The 21,288-nt window shown below is 42.2% G+C and overlaps 1 protein-coding gene across 7 annotated transcripts in view; it reads right to left on the bottom strand.

The window, feature by feature from the left end:
• WDR59 (WD repeat domain 59) overlaps positions 1-21,288 on the bottom strand; it is an 84,258-nt gene that overhangs the window by 10,180 nt on the left and 52,790 nt on the right. For 4 of the 7 annotated variants that reach the window (XM_082366322.1, XM_082366326.1, XM_082366324.1 and 1 more), the window contains 9 exons: positions 18,542-18,695; positions 14,715-14,771; positions 9,270-9,403; positions 7,954-8,035; positions 4,616-4,728; positions 2,869-3,019; positions 2,702-2,774; positions 1,020-1,146; positions 718-860 (listed from right to left, as the gene is read on the bottom strand). In XM_082366322.1, coding sequence (XP_082222448.1) covers positions 718-860; positions 1,020-1,146; positions 2,702-2,774; positions 2,869-3,019; positions 4,616-4,728; positions 7,954-8,035; positions 9,270-9,403; positions 14,715-14,771; positions 18,542-18,695 — 1,034 coding nt within the window. The remainder of the gene's footprint in view (positions 1-717; positions 861-1,019; positions 1,147-2,701; positions 2,775-2,868; positions 3,020-4,615; positions 4,729-7,953; positions 8,036-9,269; positions 9,404-14,714; positions 14,772-18,541; positions 18,696-21,288) is intronic. The other 3 variants (XM_082366323.1, XM_082366325.1, XM_082366328.1) reach the window with 1 other exon arrangement.

The following is a 21,288-nucleotide window of genomic DNA, read 5'->3' as shown; positions in this document are numbered from 1 at the left end:
TAATGTCCTGTGAAGCTCACCATTGGACTTAGAATATAATCCAAATTCTTTACTATGACTCTCAAGTCTGACTATCCTACAGTCTAATTTTACAGCACTCTTCTCACTCATTATGTTCTAGCCACACTGGCCTTCCTTCATTTGTTTAGAATAACAAGTTATTTCCCCCATGGACCCGCTCCCTCTGCATGGGACGCCCTTCGTGCTGCTCTCTCCCTGCATGTGTGGCTCCGCCCCATACTGCAAACCTCAGCTCCTGCGAGAGCCTCCCCGATACAGCTCGACATGTCTTCTAAGATTCTCCCCCCACTGCTTCCCTGCCCCAACACCCCTTTTGTTTGCTCATAAATACTGATCACAATTTGTAATTATATTTTTCTCCCCCACTGGTCTGTGAGTTCCACCACGGGAAGGAGTGAGTGTGCTAGCGCTGTGACTCAGAGGAGTCTGATAAACATTAGTTGAATCACCGAATAAATATCCCTACTTCCAATCAACGTCTGAGGATTGTATAGAAAATCTCTTCCGTTACAGTAAAAATGTAATCACCTCATGAAATGCCAAGGTTTTCGGAAGCTTGAAACAGACCCAAAATGCTTCAGAAATTTCTGCTTATAAAGGAGAAACTGGAACTTCATTCCAAGTATTATGTTATGGGCACATTAAATTATAGGACTTTTCAGAGAGTGATGGGAACAGAAAGAAATTCTTATTCACCGATTCCTTTGTGAGGATCAGGAGGACAGGAAACAAACTTCAGCACTTCAGCTCGTTTCTCCCTCAGACCCCAGCGGTAGAGGATTTCTCCGTAGCATTTCTTAAAGTCATCAAATTGCTGGGTATTGGCGGGGTCCAGAAGCCTGGATCAAATTCAAAATTCCAGTCAGTTCCTTTCAGAGAAACAAGCTCAAGGCCAAACAGCCCTTAATATAACAAATGACACATAATATGCTAAGAGTCCTGATTTTGGAGAATCTAAGCGTCATGAAATTGCAGCTCCCACCTGCAAAGGTCATTACCTTTTATTTTTATCGTGCTGGTCACGCTCTCGCTCACGAGGATCACTGTAGGTCAGACTCCCAAATCGGATTTCTTCTGGTGAGGACTCTCCCCAGGGTGAAGATATGTGCTCTGTCTCTCTTCCCACTGAAAAAAATCAAATGGGAAGAGAAGATGAAAATCAGAGAAGGCATGGGAAATACCTGAAAACTCTCATAATGTACATGTGTCCAATTTACTCCCTGGAAGAAAGATAAGCTAAGTTGAAGATCCTGAGAAATGGAACTAAACAGAACACTCTCCTAGCCTTACCTTTTTGTCTAGGTATTTACTATTAAGGTAACTTGATAATTAAGTACACACATAATGATTAAGCAAATTATGGTAGAGATGATGTAGAATATTAGGCAGGCATTACTTATAAAAACTCTTTAAATGACATGAGAAAATGCTCATGACAAAATCAAAAATGCAACACAAAAACCACAAATATAGAATGACCCCCACACACACACAAAGATTGGAAGAAAATGTTCTGGAATGTTAACAGATGTTATTTCTAGGTGGGGGAATCGATGATCACTATTTTCTCCACTAATGCTTTTTGTTTTGTTTTTCTTCACTGGGCAAATAGTACTTTTGTAATCAACAAAACTAAGATCATTTTTAAAAAGAAATTTTAAAAATCCAGAAAACACAAATACACTTCCTCGTTAAATAGACCTTTATGGCCAGCTGGAACCAGGCTCAGCTTTATTCCTCTACCCTGAAGGAGGTACGTGGGGAGAGGGAGGTGACAGGAAGTGGCAGATGATCGGGAAAGGGGCTTGTGCAGGAGAAAGGATAAGGGTTAGCGTTTGGGGGTGGACACTGGGAAGTCCCACTGTCAGTTTCTTAAGGTTACAAGATGGAAAGCAACCCAGCAAGGCAGAGAGACCAGAAACCAGCCTGTTCAAACACGAAAAGCCCAGACCTTGCTGACTACAGTATCCCCATCCTACTCAATTTAAAGGGCAATGAGGGGAGGCTTCCCTGGTGGTGCAGTGGTTAAGAATCCGCCTGCCAAAGCAGGCCACACGGGTTCGAACCCTGGTCCGGGAAGATCCCACATGCCGTGGAGCAACTGAGCCTGCGTGCCACAACTACTGAAGCCCGTGCACCTAGAGCCTGTGCTCTGCAACAAGAGAAGCCACCGCAATGAGAAGCCTGTGCACTGCAACAGAGTAGATCCCGCTCGCCACAACTAGAGAAAGCCTGCATGCAGCAACGAAGACCCAACGCAGCCAGAAATAAATTAATTAATTAATTAATTTTTAAAAAAAAGGGGCAAAGAGGGGGACTTCCCTGGCGGTCCAGTGGTTACGACTCCAAGCTTCCACTGCAGCGGGCCCAGGTTCGATCCCTGGTCAGGGAATTAAGATGAACTAAGATCCCGCAAGCTTTGCGGCAGTGTGTGTGTGTGTGTGTGTGTGTGTGTGTGTGTGTGTGTGTGTGTGTGTGTGTGTGTGTGAAGGAGAAACAAGTAAAAATATGGAGAGTATTCATCAAGTAAAAATTACGTATTAAATCACACACCACATTTAGAGTATAAAAACCCAGCGTGGAAACTAACACACCATTGTAAAGCAATTATACTCCAATAAAGATGTTTTAAAAAAAAAAACAAAAAACCCAGCGTGGGCTAAGGCAGTTCCATACCAACCTATGTTCCAGCCACCAGTGTTGAATCCTGGGTCAGACATACTCGAGCAGGAACCAGAGGATGTAAAGCTGGGCTGCAGAGCAAACAGGAGCAGTATGAGAGTGCCATTCCCGGTGATGGCGACCTCTGGGAAAAGTCAAACTCACACCAGGAAACCCCCAACTTACGTATCGACTGTGGGACACCACAAGGTTAGATGAGCGGCTGGGAAAAGGCCCGAAGGGGTTTGGTATCCCCTGCGGCCGAGACTGGGCTTCAAACACGCTGCAGAGCATAGCCAACGTCTGCACGTCCCGGAGCCGGCAGTAATGAGCCAGCCTGGAGAGAAAGGGGACAGGAGAGAAGAAGGCATGAGAAGGGCAGGGGGAAGGATGACTGTCACGACAGCGGCGGGTTGCCGCCATCAGGGTAGGAAGGCAGAATTTTTTTTTAAATTTATATTATTGAAGTATAGTTGATTTACAATGTTGTGTTAATTTCTACTGTACAGCAAAGTTCTTCAGTTATACATATATATATATATATATACACATTCTTTTTCATACTCTTTTCCATTATCATTTATATAGAATGGATAAACCACAAGGTCTTACTGTATAGCACAGGGAACTATATCCTGTGATAAACCATAAAGGAAGGGAGAATTCTTGATTCTGCCTCAAAAGCCCCCTTCAGGAACGAGGGCTTTCTACAGATCCAGGGGCTTGATCGACTTTGAGTCTGGCTAAATTTGTTTTGGAATAACATGTATCTGAGTATTACACATGACCTAGATATAACCAATCTGAAAGCTCCTAGCTGGCATCCAGGCCTGGGTTCAGACTCGAATGGAGCTTCTTCAAGAATGAAGGAGACTCAACTCACATCTGAGTGAGGCCACACATGCTCTCTCGGCCTCCCCAACTCCAAGGAGGCATCACACCGCTTCCTGGGGGGTTTCTATGTCCTCCATTCATATGACGTAAGGCTACATGGAGGTGCTCAGAGAGCACGGTGCCACCACAGTATGGGGAGCAGGTCACAGACTCGGGAGGTGGCATTATGAGTCTGAGCTATTAAGTAAGAACAACAGGAGATAGTTTTACCTTTTAGGTCCTCACATCCCCTTTGCTCCTTTCAGTACAACTGTGCTAGATAGAATGTGAGGTAGAGATCCCAGGGACTTGGCCTTGGTGATGGAATAATATTGATACTTTCCTACCAAGCAATGTCTGATAGGTTTAAGGTGTTTTCACACTATCTCATGAGCCTCGTATGAAGTGGGTAGAACAAGCACCATGAGCAACCTGAAGCAGGAGCACGTGTCCCAGGTCTGGCCTCAACAAGTAGGTAAAGCAAACCTCCACCTGAAGGAAGGAGAGCTTTTCCATCTCTCTGTCAGGACCTGGGCCTCCCTGTCTTGGAGCCTCAAGTGGTTTTTCCTGGTTGTGAATCATTTTGCACACTGTATTTCCAGTTTGCCATATTTCAGTGCAATAAATCAAACACAAACTCAAGGTTTTCATAAACTGTCTAACAGGGTGAATGCATCGTGGCCTTTGGAAAACACGAAGGCCAACGTGCAATTCTCTAACCTGCTCTCAGGGGCAAGATTCTATAGCACCCAAGAAACTTTCTACCTCAAGAACTCAAACTCCTGTGTTCAGACTGATGTACTTTTGGGCCAAAGCATAACTCTCTCAAGGACACATGAGTCCTAAATCCTTGTTATAAATGACAAATACTGTATAATTCCTTCTGCTCTAAGAAGTAAGTTCTGCACAGAAATTATAGCAGCCCTAAAAGGAAAGGTCTCACTTCCTCTTCTCATGCCTCAGGCCTTTGCACTTTTCTCTTAGACAAAAACACTGAAAGTGTTTATAGACCTAAAATTCACATCACTCATGTTCCTCACTTTTAGCTCTCAAAACCTACAGGGATTCCAGTAGCTGTCGCCCAAATGGATGTCGAGCCCAGGGTGTTTCCAAATCTGGGTCAGACTTCGGACCAAGGCAAAGATCCGTAGCTACTGTAGCCAGCGACCAAACCTGGACAGATCAAAGAGAAATACCCACACTCAGACTGGTGAGCACAGGACCGGGAACCATGAAAGAACCCCACCTCCTCCTCCTCCACACACAGCCTAAAGCCTTGCTACTCTGGGGGCGGCCAAAGCTGGGAGCTTACTGAAATGCAGAGTTTGACACACCACTCCAGACCTACTGAAACAGAATTTGCATTTTAGCAAGATTCTCGGGGGACTTGTATGCACACTTGAGAAACACTAGCCTTAAAAACTTCTATGAAGCAGACGTCAGAGAAATGACACCATGCAACAACTTCCCTGGATGGTCTATTTAACCACTGACTCATGTGACTTTTTCTGCTGCTTCACTAGTGAACTGGCAGGGAGAAAAAAATGCATTCGGTATCACACTTAAGATTGTCCTTTGCCCAAATAATGAAAAACCTTCCATTACAAAAGTTTCAGTATACTCTCTGAAGTTACAGAAAAATAGGCCAAGAAAAAATAGACTCGGCTTTCTTTTTGTTGACATCAAATCTGAGGAATATCCCCAAACTTGAAACCTCACGGGGCTTGGAGTCCTCAAGCAGAAACTAATGTCCATGAAGTGTCTATTAAATCCAAGATTTAGCACACGCTAAATATAAATACATCACACCATCAACAGAGTCCCCTCCCCTCTATACCTTTAAAAATGGAATACTGGGGACCTCCCTGGTGGTCCAGCGGTTAAGACTCTGCATTCCTAATGCAGGGGGCCCAGGTTCGATCCCTGGTCAGGGAACTAGATTCCACATGCGTACCACAACTAAGAGCCCACATGCTGCAACTAAGAAGCCCGCATGCTGCTACTAAAAGATCCCACACGCCGCAACTAAGACCCGGCACAGCCAAATAAATAAGTAAATAAGTAAATAAATAAATAAATGTGTTTTTTTTTAATGGAATACTATTTTTGGGAAATCTTTCTTACTAGCAATACATCACTGTATGCCCACCAACTGGAAAACACTACTAGACTCTGAGAAAAACCCGCAAGGAAGAAGCTACAGACTTTGAATCAAGGAGTTTAAAATAGAAGAAAAAAAGAATAAGCAAATAAAAATACTGAAAAACAGGTATAGAAACACATCAGATATGTAAAAAAAAAAATCAATTAAATCGTGTGGCTCCAGTATACTTAAATAATGCCCATGAGTATTGGTTCCAATGAAAAACATTCATTTCTATGATCAATGGACCACCTGGATGGTTGCTGGAAGAAGTTCATAGGTTTCTGGGATAGGAAAGGCTGTTTACTACCCTGGCTGACAACTTGGGCCCATTATTTCCTCACTTGTAATACACGTTTCCTAAGTGCCTTCAACAGAAATAGTTGACAGGTTTACTCCTGTAACTCTCTGCAAAACAGTAGACACATCATCTTCAGTATGTGCAAAAAGAACAACAACAAAAAATTCTCCAAGCATCTGCACTGATGTCATTTCCAGCCCGTTAAGGAAGACCACACCACAATGATGACTGCAATTGCAAGAACAGCAGCAATAATTTGCCACATACTGGGTATTTACATCTACCAGATACAGGTATGGAAATTGTATGCATATTACCTTATTTAGTTCTCATAAGGACCTTAGAAGTATTGTTCCTATTTTATAGTTGAGGAAACTGAAGTTCAGAATGATTAGGTAGCTGCCTAGGATCACACAACATGAAAGGGACGGAGCCCAGATGTAAACCCAGGTATGTCTGAACCCCAGGGAAGGGTCTTTCCACTTCACTCGGACTAGCCTGACCTTCCAAATCAACCCTGCCTAAAAGTCCTAAAAACTTAAAAGAAAAAGAAAAAAAAACCAAAACACTTTAGGAAGTAATTTTTCCTCAGAGAATGTTTTTTCAGAACGTGAACCAATCTTCTCATCAACTCTATGAGGCAATTATTCTTGTGGGTCTCATTTGACAAATATACAGACGCTGAGAGAGTCGGAAATACTTGGCCCAGTGTTACACCACTAGGGAGCGGAGTCGGGCTGACGCCACCTGTTAGAAATTCCCCACTATTTCCACTACTTTGTTTTGCCTTCTTAGTGTTTGCAGAATTTTAGGTGGCTGGGTCCTTAGAGAAACAGATTAAATCCATGACTCTAAGTTTTACTTAAAAGGGTTTGCAGCAGAGACTTGACGGTGTTTACTAGGAGACAAAAGGAAATCTTAGGGATTTTTCAATCAGATAAAAATCAAGGAGAGGCCTTAGCTCTGGGTCACTTGGAGGGTTACAAGGAAAAAACTGAGCAGATAGGACAGTAGCTCATAGTTTCCATTGCTCAATCTAATCCTCATGCTAAAGAATAAAAGATGCAATAGAGACAGAACATAGGTTAGTGGTTGGCGAGGGCTGGATGGGGGAAGAGGGGCTTGAGCAGTGACAAGTAAGGGGTGTGGGGTGCCTTTACAGGGTAAAGGAAATGTTCCAAAATTGCTTATGGTGATGATAGCAAAATGCTATGACTACACTAAAAGCCACTGAATGGTACATCTTAAATGTGTAAATTGCATGGTCTATGGACTACAATCTCAATAAAACAGTTAAAAAAAAAAAAACACTGGGAATTCCCTGGTGGTCCAGTGGTTGGGACTCCACGCTTTCACTGCCGAGGGCCCAGGTTCGATCCCTGGTCAGGGAACTAAGATCCCGCAAGTCGCGTGGCACAGCCAAACAAATAAAGATAAATAAATAAATAAAAAACAAAAAACCTCACCAATATAGGAGCAACTTGCCTAAGCACTGATGTGTTTCTGCAAAGACGAAGGAAATTTTAATTCTTGTAATATTACACCTTGTTTTAAAACTGAACATGTCTCTATCTTAAGGAATGCCTTGGTAAACCTTTTATGAAATGAAGCATTTTTAAAAGTAAAAAACAAACAAAACAGAACTGAGGGTGTAAATGGCAAAGATAAAGACATCCAAATTTACGTATTAACAATCACCCTGCCCTAGAATAGAAAAGAGATGTTATAAAAACACTTAGTAAATGCTTTAGGACCTCCTCAACTGAGCACTAATAAGAAAAACATCCAAGGGATTTAAAAAGCTGCTCTAGCCCTACAGTTTGGCAAAGAAAATGGGAAAGAAATTACAAAATAGGAGGTACACCTTGAAATGTCACTAAACCACAACTATAAAGTGAAAAGAACCTGCTCCAAGAGAAAAATCCAGATCTCCAACAAAAGGAATGGAAAATACCTGGACGAGATCCTTCCTTCCAACAAGCAAGGCAGAAGTGGCGTTCTTCTGACATGTTTCTTGAATATCATTCACATTCAATCTGAAATTTAAGAAGAATTAAAAAGTTTATTTCCAGTTGACTTCTAAATCAATTACTCCTGGTTTAACAAATAAACTAAAAACTGCCTCTTTGGTTGTCACTCAAAATGTTTTATTCGTATTGGCCTTAAGCTCCCTTTCTACGTAACATGGAGAAAAAGCTTACCTACAGTTGATGTTACACTGTGAGTTCAGGCCTGGGGAAGGTGAAATTGCTTACCTCTTTGAAGTCAGGAAAGGAGGCCAGATTCAAAGAACAATTTGCCAGCTAGCTTTTCTGGGGAGTTCCCCAGGCTTAAGGGTTGAATAAAAATTGATTTAGATATGTATAATGCTGACTGTAGTTTCTAACAAGGAGTAATGTGCTGTACATAAACAACAAAATAAATATTTTTTATTATGTGTTCAAGTTCAAGAAGAAGGGGAACCACAGGTCAGCAGCTTCTGTGCGCCTGTCACCCACCTCCCAGCTCCCTTCAACCAAAGTAGCTCTGCTTTTAAACTGTTTTACATATTAAGTACAGGAGGCAGAATTCTGAGACTGTGCCCAAGATTGCTGGCCCCTGCTGTACATGCCTTGTATAAACCCTCCCTTTAAATGGGGTCAAGACCAGTGAATATTGATGACATATCACTCCCGTAATCGTCAAAAGGGAGATTCTCCTGGGTGGGCCTGACCTAATCAGATGAGACCTTAGAAAGACAGTGAAGCATCAGTGAGACACTCCTGCTGGTCTTGGAGAAGATGAAATTCCCTGAGTTCTCCGGCTGCAAGGAACTGAATTCTGCTAACAACCTGAATGAGTTTGGAAGAGGACCCTGAGCATTAGTTAAGACCGCCACCCGGCTGACTTCGTAATTTCAGCCTGGGGAGACCAGAGCAAGGACCCAGGTAAGCCATGCCCAGACTCCTGACTCAGAGAAACTTTGAAATAATAAATGTGTGTTGTTTAAACGCTAGGTCTGTGGTAATTCGCTATGCAGCAGAAGAAAGCTAATGCACTGGGCCTCTCCTAAAAAGGATTCCAGTATCTCAAAAAATAAAATTAACAGGGAGTTCCCGGTGGCCTAGTGATTAGGATTCCAGGCTTTCAACTGCCTGGGTTCAATCTCTCGTCAGGGAACTGAGATCCCGCAAGGCACGGCCAAAAAATAAAATAAAATAAGATAAAATAAACAACTTTGATATTCATGTCTAAGTGGGAAGCACGGCATAGTTGAAATTCTGAACTTACATGTATAGTTCTCCCAATGACTTGTGAACAGGAAGAAGGCAGGCAATATCCTGAATGATCACTTTCCCAGCAGCCTTGATTGGCCGATTCCCAGAGTCCGATCCCTCACGCTTACTTTTCCATCTCCTTGATTTCTGGGGGAAATGACAAGATATAACTAATGGGGACTTTGATGAACGGAAACCTACATTTGCAGAGCACACCATAGTTGGATCACTGGTAATTTGCAGAGACCTTGCATTACATCATGCCCACAATTATATGAATCAGCATCTGTAGAAAATAAAAGGATGACAAAGGGCATTGAGCTCACGGCCCAGAATCCTAAGAGGAAAATAAGCACCTACTGCAGTGCTATATACATTCTGCAGGTGCTCAAAAACACCTTGAAGCCAGAATTTAAAAAAGAAAGAACAGCAAGTAAATAAGTTAGTAAAGACCACAAAAATGTGGGAGAAGAGCAACTTTTAAGGTTGGGTTCAGCCCTAGGTTCAAAATTCTTGCTTGAAACTAATCAAAGTTGTTTTTTTTTTTCTTTCCTTTTCAGACAATTTAAATTGGATTTGTTGAAATTTAATTCAGACACAGCGGTGTGGGATCTGCAAACTTTCATCTATGGGAGGCAGACACAGAAACTAAGCAGCTCAAGAAAAATTACCCTGTCTTCCCTAGCAGATTTGAATTATTTCTAAAAGTGATCATTTAGAATGTCAAAAATACCTGAGCAGAGGGACCTGGGTAATGGATGTGGAAGATCATAAGCAATTATCCTATTTCCCCAGAGCCTTCCCTACAAATGGCTACAGAGGAGCCTGTATGTGGGAAATGAGAGATGTCCTGGAAAATGAGAATTATGAGAGTGTAGCCCCATCTGGTATCTTCAAAATGACGACCAGCCAAGGGAGCAATATTCTATTTTATTTTATTGCCAGAAGTTAGAAAGAGGGTCACCAAAGTGATTCAACTCAGGAGGGAAGTGACATATTTATTAACAAAGGAGGCAAAAGGAGCCAGTGAAAGGGCCCTGTAATGTGGAGTCAGGAAACCAAGGCTTACTGGTCTTATTAACACATGCCCTGGCTCAATGAGACCCCAGGCACGTTCCTTTTTTGCGGTGAATTCAGGCTTGTGTCACTCTCTCTTTGCTCACTGGTAAGTCTGGGCTCATGATAAGCTCTGTGGTTCCAATCTCACAAGGTTAATCAGGGGACAATGAAAAGGTGAGACTGCAAAGTGTCAACTGAAAAAGTGCAATTTCAAAATCTGTAATTATTATAAATGTCCATAAACTCTCGGGCATGCAGAGTACATTATTATTTAGATGGTTCATAGATAAATTCATTTTCCACCCGTGATTCTGATACAATCACTCTTCCATAAATCAGTCATGGTCTATATCCAGGCATTTCTGACCGGTCACGTCCCATCTAACCCCCAAAGTTGTCCAACGCACGTAACTTCCTATCGGATTAGTAAGCAGCATGGAACCTGCTAAAGCCAGGACACCCGGACTCAGTGCATGGCGGGTAAATGTAGACGTTTAGCGAACGTATTTGAATTGTTCATCATCGTTTGTAAATACATATGCTATCCATTTGGAACCTTAACCTATTTGGTCTTAGAAGCAGTTCAGTTACTACGTATCCATACACAAGTCATTATTCTGCAACACAAGAGGAAACTGCATCTATTCTTGGGGGCTAGTAGCCCTTCAATTCTCTACCGGCCTTGGTTATTTTCTAAAGAACTGTGATGTGGGTGCAAGTAAGGGGCAAGTGTGCTAAGGAGAAAAACGGCCTGTCAGGGTGGGCTGGAACCAGGCAGCGTTTATCGACATTAGACTGTGCTGTCACACGTGCCCTGAGCACTAGGACCGGTTTCACAGAGAGTAACTCAGCATACACCGACCCTGCAGTGATGGGACAGCACAACGTGGTTAACTAGAACACGGAGGGCGTTAAGTCCATAAACTCACTTCACTGTGACTTTCATCCAGACTTCCGGGAGTTTAAAAATCCCGGGAAATGACATACCCACAAGGCCCCACGTAATTCGTCATCTCCAATGAGATTTAGGGTACTGGATTTTTTTTTTTTAAAGGCAGAAAGAAAAGATCTACATTCAAAAGATTCCATCTGGAATCAAAGAGGATCCACCTAATTGGGTCTTCCGGGTTGGTTGAAAGGCTTCTAAAACAGTTCCAGGCACTGACTCTGGTTCCTTATTACAAAGAGAAAATAAGAAGCCCTTCAACAATTGAGCAATTCACGACAGATCCGTTTAACTGAACAGTGGAAACCAATGGAGGCCTCGTAAGGGATGGGGTCTACAGCTTTCAGACCACACTGGAAACATCCACAATCGCCTGACTTTTTAAGCAAACCCAATGAAAGCATAATATTAAGGCCCATGTGCCCAAAGTGGTTCATTTGCAAATAGACTAGCTCATGTCAGAATGTTTTTCCTAGCAGACTTGCAATATTTCTAAAAAGGATCATTTTCAGAATGTCAAAAATACTTGAGCAGAGGGACCTGGGTAATGGATGTGGAAGAAGATCACGAGCAATTATCCTATTTCCCCAGAGCCTTCTCCACAATGGCCAGAGAGGAGCCAGTATTTGGGAAATGAGAGACGCCCTGGACTTCACCAGTGAGGAGGTGAGCTTACTCAAGGCCACACTCCTAAGAGCTGAGCTTTGAACACAGGTTCTCAGGCTGCTAAGCCCATACTTGTTAACCTGCTTTTAAGAGTATGATTTTAGATTAAAAAGGGGGGAAAATTAAGTCCTGACTAAGCTACCTGTTAATATGTAAATAGTTTGATCCATATAAAAACAGATCCATTTCTGCATATAAGGAGATCCACATCTGATTCCAGTGAGGGCTGTCCAACACACCACTGTCTACAACTACTCACTTCTAAAGTCACTTCTCTGCCAAGCACTGCTGAGCCAGAGCAACGCGCTGGTGACAGGCAGAGGCAGGCAGCTCCTGCGGCTACAGGGCTTAACACACCAGGCTCAGGCCAAGGTGCTGTGTTTCAGGCCGGGCTCATGAGCCTGAACCTCGCGCCGTTTAATTTCCTTTTTGGATTTGTTAGGATTCGACACATGCAGAGAAAAGAAAACTCAGGGTCCAAAGAGACGTCTCAGGGCTCTTCTCCCATTTGCAGTCTTGGGTGATGGAGATTGGCAGAAACGGGCCCATGTGAGTCATCAATAAGTCCTTGATGAAAATGTAAAGATAGTGGTCTGGGCAGCTTTCTGCAACTACCCTTCACAGAAATACAGAAATCACTGTCTGTATTTCCTGGGACTTCCTTGTCAGCTTCTTGAGACACCAGGCTTCCAAGTGCTTCTCTGTTTGATCTGTACTGATGTACAGGTGGTGCTTTATGGACCTCGATAAGCTGCCTTTGAGCCTACAATAGAAGGAGATTCCCTAACACAGGATCACCCTAATGACAGCTGCCACCAAGAATCAAAGTGTGAAAGCAATTAAGGGACAGCTGTTTTTGTTCATTTAATCCAGCAAGGAATAACTATAAAACATTATAAAAAATCTTTAAGTGGGGGGGGGTTCACAAAATATTTTTTTTTTCAAACTTGGAGGTTGATGGTTTTTAAATATGAGCTATCTCCCCTTCAGGCTATGGAGGTCACTCAGTAAACCTGTCTCGTGGCTAATTATTCTGGGGATTCAAATCCAACAAGGCTGCCTAAACAAAGATGTGGTAGATCTCAAATCAGGCCTAGGACCCACTTGCTCCCTAAGAAGCATGGAGTGTTTCCTCTAGTGTTTTGGCAACAAAAATGGTTCATACCTCATCCACACCTTCCCAAGATTTCTTTGCCATAGTATCTTGCTGGAGATTTTAGAATAACCTCTCTAGTCTGAGCACCTGTCAGGTGACGACAACAATGATACACCGAGATGAGGTGTGGCTGACCTTTCCGGGTGAGGAAAGGGCACAGGGGCCCCAAAGCCCCCTAAAACCTCCTGCATTGCTCCAGTCCCACTCTGACGGGCTTAAATGTGGATACGTTTCTGTGCAGTAAAATCGGTACCTCTGGGAGGTGAAGGACTCTGCACTTCTCTTAGGTCATCTCAATGCCCCATCGATAGAAAACACCCCTTCCCCACAGATTCCATGAGCAGGGATCGAGGGAGGAGAGACAAAAGCAAGACAGACAAGTTATCACACAATGAGACTGGGATGGTCCTCTGAACAGACCGAGAAGGTGTTCATGGAATTACGGGCAACAGGACAGGGAGGATGGGGGTGGGGAGGGAGGGGCGGGGGGAGGGGGGAGGCACTGGTGCAGAGAGCACTGAATGACAACCAATAGCCAGCTTGCGACTGAACCACCAGTGTTACTGCTACAATCGGAGGCAACATCGATGCCAATAAATGGGTTAAATGTAAAAACAGCCCAAGAATAAGCCACCAACTGCTTCGCAGCAACCCCGTCGACAATGCATAATCATCAGCAGAGTGGGCAGTGAGTCAAAACGAGTTCCTATTTAAATAGCAGCAGGAGCAGGGACTTCTGGAAAAATCAGTGGAAACGCAGCAGTTGGGTTGGTAGGACAGGCTTTCTGAGGAAAGATGGCCGTGGAGGCAGCTCCACCTCCAGGTTGTTGGGCAGCAGTGGAACTTGCTAATCAAGGCTCCTGATTTCAACCGGTTTTTATATGAAAAGGCTATAGGACTATGCCCCTAAATTTTTTTTTTTTTTTTTTACACCAAATGAAACTTACACAAAAGCCTCAAAGCTGTCTTGCACAGCCTGAGGTCACCATGGCACGACTGAAACACAAAGGGGGTGGGAGAGGAAGACAGAAGAGGAGAGAGTAAGCAAGAGAAAAGGAAGAGAAGATGTCCATTGCAGAGGTTTTATTGTCAATGCAAAATATTGATGGCAAGGAAAAAAATTTGTTCCAGGAAATTCCCAAAGGATTAAAATCTAGCTTCGGTGTCATGCCAATGAAGCAGGTGGGCACTTCCCTCTTTGAACTCGAGCAAGACGATAAAAACGGAGACAAAATGGTAGAAGCCTCTTATATCTTCCTCTGCTGCCCCGCCATGCCAAAGGTAGGCTTTTGAAAGCTCTATGAAATTATACAAATACTCCAAGTGAAATCAGGTGAGCTAAAGGTTTATCACTGGGGTTCTTTCCAAGAAATCCAGCATTCAGCTTCATTTTCAAAGAAGTCCATTCACAATCCTTAACAATATCAGTATTCACCCATTTGAAACTGATAGAACCAGGAGGCAGTCCTTGGCGCCTGATTCCCAAGAGTGAGAAATTGATTATGCTGGTCCTGAAAACCAGCCAGCCTGTCATTTCAGGTTCCTCAAAGCCAGGCAGGTGGCATTTTATTCTTGGGCCTTTGGGCAGAGACAGGATTAGTTAAGGAGAGCATTTGCACAGCGCACAGTACCGGGAAGTCGTTAATTGCTTGTATGGACCAACGTCGCCGGGCAGAGCGAGGAGACATCTGTGCGTGAAAACGTTACACCCACGAGGAGGGAAGAAAAACACCAAGAAAATTAAAAGGGAAAAAATATAGAATAAAATGAAAGCTTCCCACACATCTGATGGATTCAAAGGTACCATAATATACTGCAAAATTGGGATGGGAATGACTGAAAAATCTGAAACTCAGCACAGCAGTATTTAGATTCCCTCACCCCCCCTCCCAACCCATCACACTCCATACACAGCGTGGACAATGTCATTGTCCTTTAGTCCGAAACACATTTCAAGGTATCAGGAGGCTGACATCCACACAGCTCTGACAGAGGAACTACGACGGAGATTTGTGGTTCTCTTACAAGAATTAAGATCGTAAGAAACAGGTGGAGGGACTTCCCTGGCGGTCCAGAGGTTAAGACTCCACACTTCCAATGCAGGGGATGCGGGTTCCATCCCCGGTCGGGAACTAGGATCCCACATGCTGCGCTAAGACCCACACAGGCCAGTGTGGCCAAAAAAAAGGAAACAGGTGGAGAACTCTGCTTCCCCTTCAAAAGCATATGTATGTGCGAGAAGCTTCTCATTCCTAAGAAGGAAGAAGTTCCTCAAGAGATTCAACACCGAATTGTTTTTGGTGTGTGGCTGTAGGGGGCGCCAGGGAAACTGAAGTCTTGACCTTGGGGCTGCAGGACCATCCTCAGAGCGGTGCCACGAGGAAGTGAGAGCCTGAGAGAACTGAAGCGTGATGGTCCCCAGGGCTCTCGCTAACCGCTAACCGCGGGAGCATCAGTGTGAAACTGGGAGCATACAACACTGTTTCGGGAAATCAGAAATTACTCTATTTACTTCAAGACCTCCCCAGTTATTTACATTAAAGCTATTTTAGTGATGTCCACTGAAGTGAATGTGGGAGGCTGCAAAATTTTTTGAATGTTTACAGGGCGATGCCTGATGTTGATCTTAAGTCCTGGGCCTTCTGATTTACCCTAAGAATAAACAATATTTCATCAACTATTAATAGATGGTCCAGTTACCAAATGAATGTTAGCATCTCTCTGTGCTTTCTAACTTCTTATGAAATTTAATGGTTTTATTTGTTTATTTTTACATCTCTCACATTTAAAAAAATTTTAAGAGCAAACATTGGAATTCCATCTGGAGAACCTTTGGTGATATAACAAGATGACCTAAGTAGGGCAGGTTAAAAACACAAAAACAAGAGAAATGAGTATTAGTCCCCAATGGCTCTAGGAAGATATTTCTGCAATCTCCAAAATACTCTATAATTCTTTCATTGTTATACTTTAATGCAGTTATATTCTTTTCCTTTCTTCTTACTCATTTAAAGCTCTCAGGGGTAGAGATCTAAACAAGAATAAAAGTATGCAGGAGATAAAATTTGGGCTGAAAATGAAGACTTAAGCACAGAGAAATTTAGTACACTGGAATCGTTTCCAGGACAAAAGTAATAAAAGTGATATTATTTGACATTTGAAACTAGACACCCAAGAATCAGAAAATACTTCTCGAGGGATAAAACCGTTATCGTCCTCTGTGAGGAAGATAAGATGGCCATATTTCATTCCTGTAATTCCTTTCCCATGCCGTATGTAAATGGGATGGGCATGAACAAGCTTCAAGGAGAGTTTACAAGTTTATTTTAGATTTATCACAAAATAACTGACTGACCAGTTATTAATAACTGATTTTAACTTCTTACTAGGTTGAACCACGTGAAACTTTTTCTTAAGGTCAAAAATGCTCAAATATCAGCAGTTTCATATGATTTAACCTAATAATTACTATGTGTCATACATTAAAATGTGCCTCCCTCCCCCAGGGCTTCTAGGGTTCTTGGAATAGTCTATTTCTTGGAACAGTCTATTTCCTGTGATTGCTAATTGACTGAATTATATACCTATGATTTGTGAACTTTTCTGTACATATGCTATACATCAATACAAAAGTTTCATATGAAAATTATAATAAAACTACCTCCCCCCATTTTATTCGCTCACTGTCTGAAATACAATTCAGAGACCACTTAGTATGTCATCCTAGGGGACTATAATGGCCCGTTTTCTGGGGAGAAGCAGCACACTGGGAATCACCCCAAAGTGAAACATCACAATCCTTCCTCCACGCCCCAGCAGATCCTGTCTGATAAGAGCTAATTATCTATGTGCCTTTGTTCCCTCTTCATGATTACAGTGTGTTTGTCGTAAAAGAGAGTCCAGACCATCAAAAATATAAATGTAGGCCTTACAAATGCTTCTGCATTAGGAGAGGCTCCTTCTTGGAACTGGAGTTATTTTGATGAAACACGACCTTTACACACTATCACAGGGTCAAAAGTGCAAGTCCCAGCTATGCTGCCCAATCTGAACCCAAGCACAAGAAGCATGGGGCATGACGCAAAGGGGAATTCAGAACTGCCTCTTTGACTAAAAGGTCTCCTCAACCTGGCCCTGGTGCTAAAGAAAATTCCCACATTTATTCAACCTTGAGTTTGTTTAGCTACTACATCAATAATAAAATAAATGCCTTAGTTCCAACCAGTTTATCAAAGCTTCTCACCAGTTACCCGCTAGCTTGCAGAAAAATAAAAAAAAATTTTTTTTTGAATGTAAAGGACTTGGGAATATAAAAGTGTTCTAAGAAGTTCTGTGACAGGTGCAGGACAGGGAGGGGTGGAGGGAGGCGGCGGTGGGATGGAGAACTCCGTCAGAGATGCAAAGAAAGGGACTATAGAGCTGGCCAGAAAGGCAACAAAAAAATCATTTTCCCTAATTGACTGAAGGTTTTGCCCAAGACTGGTCGTGTCTCAAGCATCAGTTCCTGCCACTCATTTGTCACATACAACCCTAAGACTTGACAAAGTCAGTGACAGCCAACATCATGCAAACCAGGAAGGTTAGACACTACATTGCAATCAAAGTGAACACACCTCTAACACTTGCTGGAAATTGGGGTTTTATTTTAAATAATTCAATTTTTAACAAAAAAACAAATTTTAATTATAGTCAATCCATCATTTCTCAATTAGTGGGAGAGAGCAACAAAGAATTCCTAAGGACTGAGTTTGTGAGTAGCTCAGTGGTAACCAGTTAATACATCATGTCAGTTAAAAGACAGTTTAAGCCAGACTCAACCTGATAACACAGAAAGTTCTCAGAATCATTCCCACGCTCTGCCAATATTCTCTACACTGTCGTCACCAAAGGTTTCTGACAGCTTAATAGCTACTGTAGGGATGATGAGTTCCTTAAGAACCCAGGAACAGAAGGACAGTTTCAGGCGATTTTTCTATAAACCGGTCCATTCAAATGGGTACTTCAGTGCAGACTTAGTAACTAAGTATAAAACCTCTTAGAGGTCAACTTGGAAACTTCCCACAACTATGAAGTTCCAATATATCAGGATCCCAAGCCTTCTGAAGCATCCCTTAATTTGCTGACAAACATCAGAATACCCAGGAAGACCTGAAGCTGCGTGATTCTATCTGAGAGGATGGGAATCGACTTCATGTATGGGGATCACAGGACAGGGTTAAAGGGGAGGGAAGAGTACGGATTATAACAACCAACCACCCCTCCCCCTCCTATACAATTTACAGTAGTTAAAAACCAACCGAAAGGAACAAAGCAATGGTCTTTCTCGAACACACTAACTATGAAAGGGAAAGACAACAGGGGGATCACTAAGTTAGCTGCTGTGCATGGCAGGTAGGGAGGCCAAGGACAAGAATCCGGGGAAGGGATAAGAACCAAAGGCCGTGGATCGGCCACTTACCCGCTCCTTGTAGTAGAAGGAGCTGATGGAGACCTGCTCCTTCTCACTGCGCGTGGGGCTCCCGCTGTACAAACGGAGGTTCCCGGGGGCCTCTGTGCGGATCTTCATGGGTGCAATCAAGCCAGTATGATAGGCAGACAAAGCTGACAGAGATCTGTGGTTGAAAAGGCACGATTAACCATACTGGCTTGGATCTTTCCATAGTTCTAAGTGATGCCATTCTTAGCGCTTGATGAAATCAGGAGAAAAAGATGGATAAAACGGGGAAAAAATGGAAACTCCAAAAAGGAATCAAAGAGCACTTTTAGAACTGAAAAATACTTTATCTGCAGAAGCGGAGAATGTTTCTATGACTATATACATAGAAAATTCAAAGGAGTCTATAAACTACTTAAACTAATAAGTGAATTTAGATACAAGGTCAATCTACAATAATCTACTGTATTTCTATATATTAAAAACAAACATTTGGAAAATAATAAAACTGCATTTACGATAGCATCAAAACACATTCAATACCTAGGAACACATTTAAAGAAAAAATGTGCACTGAAAATACAAAATATTGCTGAGAGAAATTAAAGACTCAAAACAATAGAGAAATACACCGTGTTAATAGACTAGAAGATTCCAGATTGTTAAGGTGTCAGTTTTCTCCAAGTTGATCTATAGAATCAACACAATTCCAATCAAAATATGAGCAGGCTTTTTTCTGTAGGAACCAGTAAGCTGATTTCTATTTTTACAGAAATGCAAAAGATCTAGAGTAGCCAACACAATCCTGAATGAGAATAATAAAGTTAGAGGACTTAACATTACCAGATTTGAAGACTTACTATATAAACCTACATTAACAGTATAGTGCTGGCATAAGGAGAGACCAATAAACAAAAGAAAAAAATAGAGTCCAGAAATAGATCCAAAACATACGGTCAACTGATTTTCAACAAAGGTATCAATGCAAATTCAACAAGAGCAAAATCTTTTCCATAAATGGTGCTATATATATAACAACTATATATCTCTACTGAAAAAAAAAACTTTGACCCCTACCTCACATCACACACAAAAATTACTTTGAGATTAATTACAGACCTTAGATAAGGAATTTACATCTATAAATTTTTAAGAGAAAACACAGAATATTTTCATGACCTTGGGATAGGCAGAGATTTTTTTTAGACAGGACACAGAAGCACTAACCCTAACACTTAAAAAGTGATAAACTGAACTGCATCAAAATTAATAACTGCTGAAAATTGAAAATCATTAAAGAGGGAGAAAGATAAGCCATAGATTAGGAGAAAATGAATACATACACCCAGCAAAGGATTTGCAATAAGAATTGATAAAGAACTACTACAAATAGATAATAAGAAACACAGTCTAAAAAAAACTGGACAAAATACTAGAACAGGCAAATCACAAAAGAAGATATCCAAGTGGTCAATTAGCACACAAAAGCTGTTCAACATCACTAGTCATCACAATGGAAGTACAAATTAAAGCATAATGAGATAATACTACACACCCACCACAATGGCTAAAGCTGAAAAGACTAAAAACACCAAGTTTTGGAGAGGATGTGGAGCAGCCAGAACTCTGAAACGTTGCTGGAAGAGTATAACACGGCATAACCACTGGGGACAGACTTTTTGGCAATTCTAATAAAATTAAACATGCACGTATCCTATGACCCAGGGATTCTACTCCTTGGGTAGAGAAATTAATACACATGTCCATAAAGAGACTTGTATGAAATTAAAAAAAAAAAAAAGACTTGTATGTGTAGGTCTACATATAATAAAATAAAAACTGGAAATAATCCAAATGTCCATCAACAGGAGTATGAATAAGCAAATTATATTATTTTCATACCATGGAACTACTGATACACGCAACAACGTGGATCAATTTCAAAAACGTTAAGTTGAGCAAAATAAGCCGGACATAAAATAGTACATGCTGGATGATTCTATTTAGATGAAGTTCAAGCACAGGCAAACTAAACTTCAATGATGGAAGCAGAAGAATCATTTCCTCTGGGTAAAGTGACCAGGGAACTTTTGGGAGTGAGGACAAGGCTCTGTATCCTGATCTGGGTGCTGGTCATCAAGGTACAGACTTCACATTTGTGTACCCTAAATTATATCCCAATAAAATACTGTTAGTATGAAAAATGTTCTAATAGGAACATTTTCCCGCTGACCCAAAGTCCAGATACAGATATCTGTTGTTTCCTTTTAAGAGTAGGTGATTGGGGGCTTCCCTGGTGGCACAGTGGTTAAGAATCTGCCTGCCAATGCAGGGGACACAGGTTTGAGCCCTGCTCTGGGAAGATCCCACATGCCGCAGAGCAACTAAACCCGTGTCTTCCAACTACTGAGCCTGCGCTCTAGAGCCCGTGAGCCACAACTACTGAAGCCCACGCGCCTAGAGCCCGTGCTCCACAACAAGAGAAGCCACCGCGATGAAAAGTCTGCACACCACAACAAAGAGTAGCCCCTGCTCGCTGCAACTAGAGAAAGCCTGCATGCAGCAACAAAGATCCAACTCAGCCAAAAACATAAAATAAATTAAAAAAAAAAAAAGAGTAGGTGATTGTTTTCTAGTCCAACCTTTCGAATAAGGAATCTGGTGTAATGTAGGGCGTTCTCTGGCATTTAACTCCCACTTCTTGTAGCGCCAAGTTCTCATCTGCCTGGGTTACGGCAGAAACTGGCAAACTCCCAGGACAGCCGTAGCAC

This window comes from Balaenoptera borealis (assembly GCF_965194805.1).
Source record: "Balaenoptera borealis genome assembly, chromosome: 19".
NCBI classification, from domain to species: Eukaryota; Metazoa; Chordata; class Mammalia; order Artiodactyla; family Balaenopteridae; genus Balaenoptera; species Balaenoptera borealis.
This window is presented reverse-complemented; position numbering and strand designations above follow the sequence as displayed.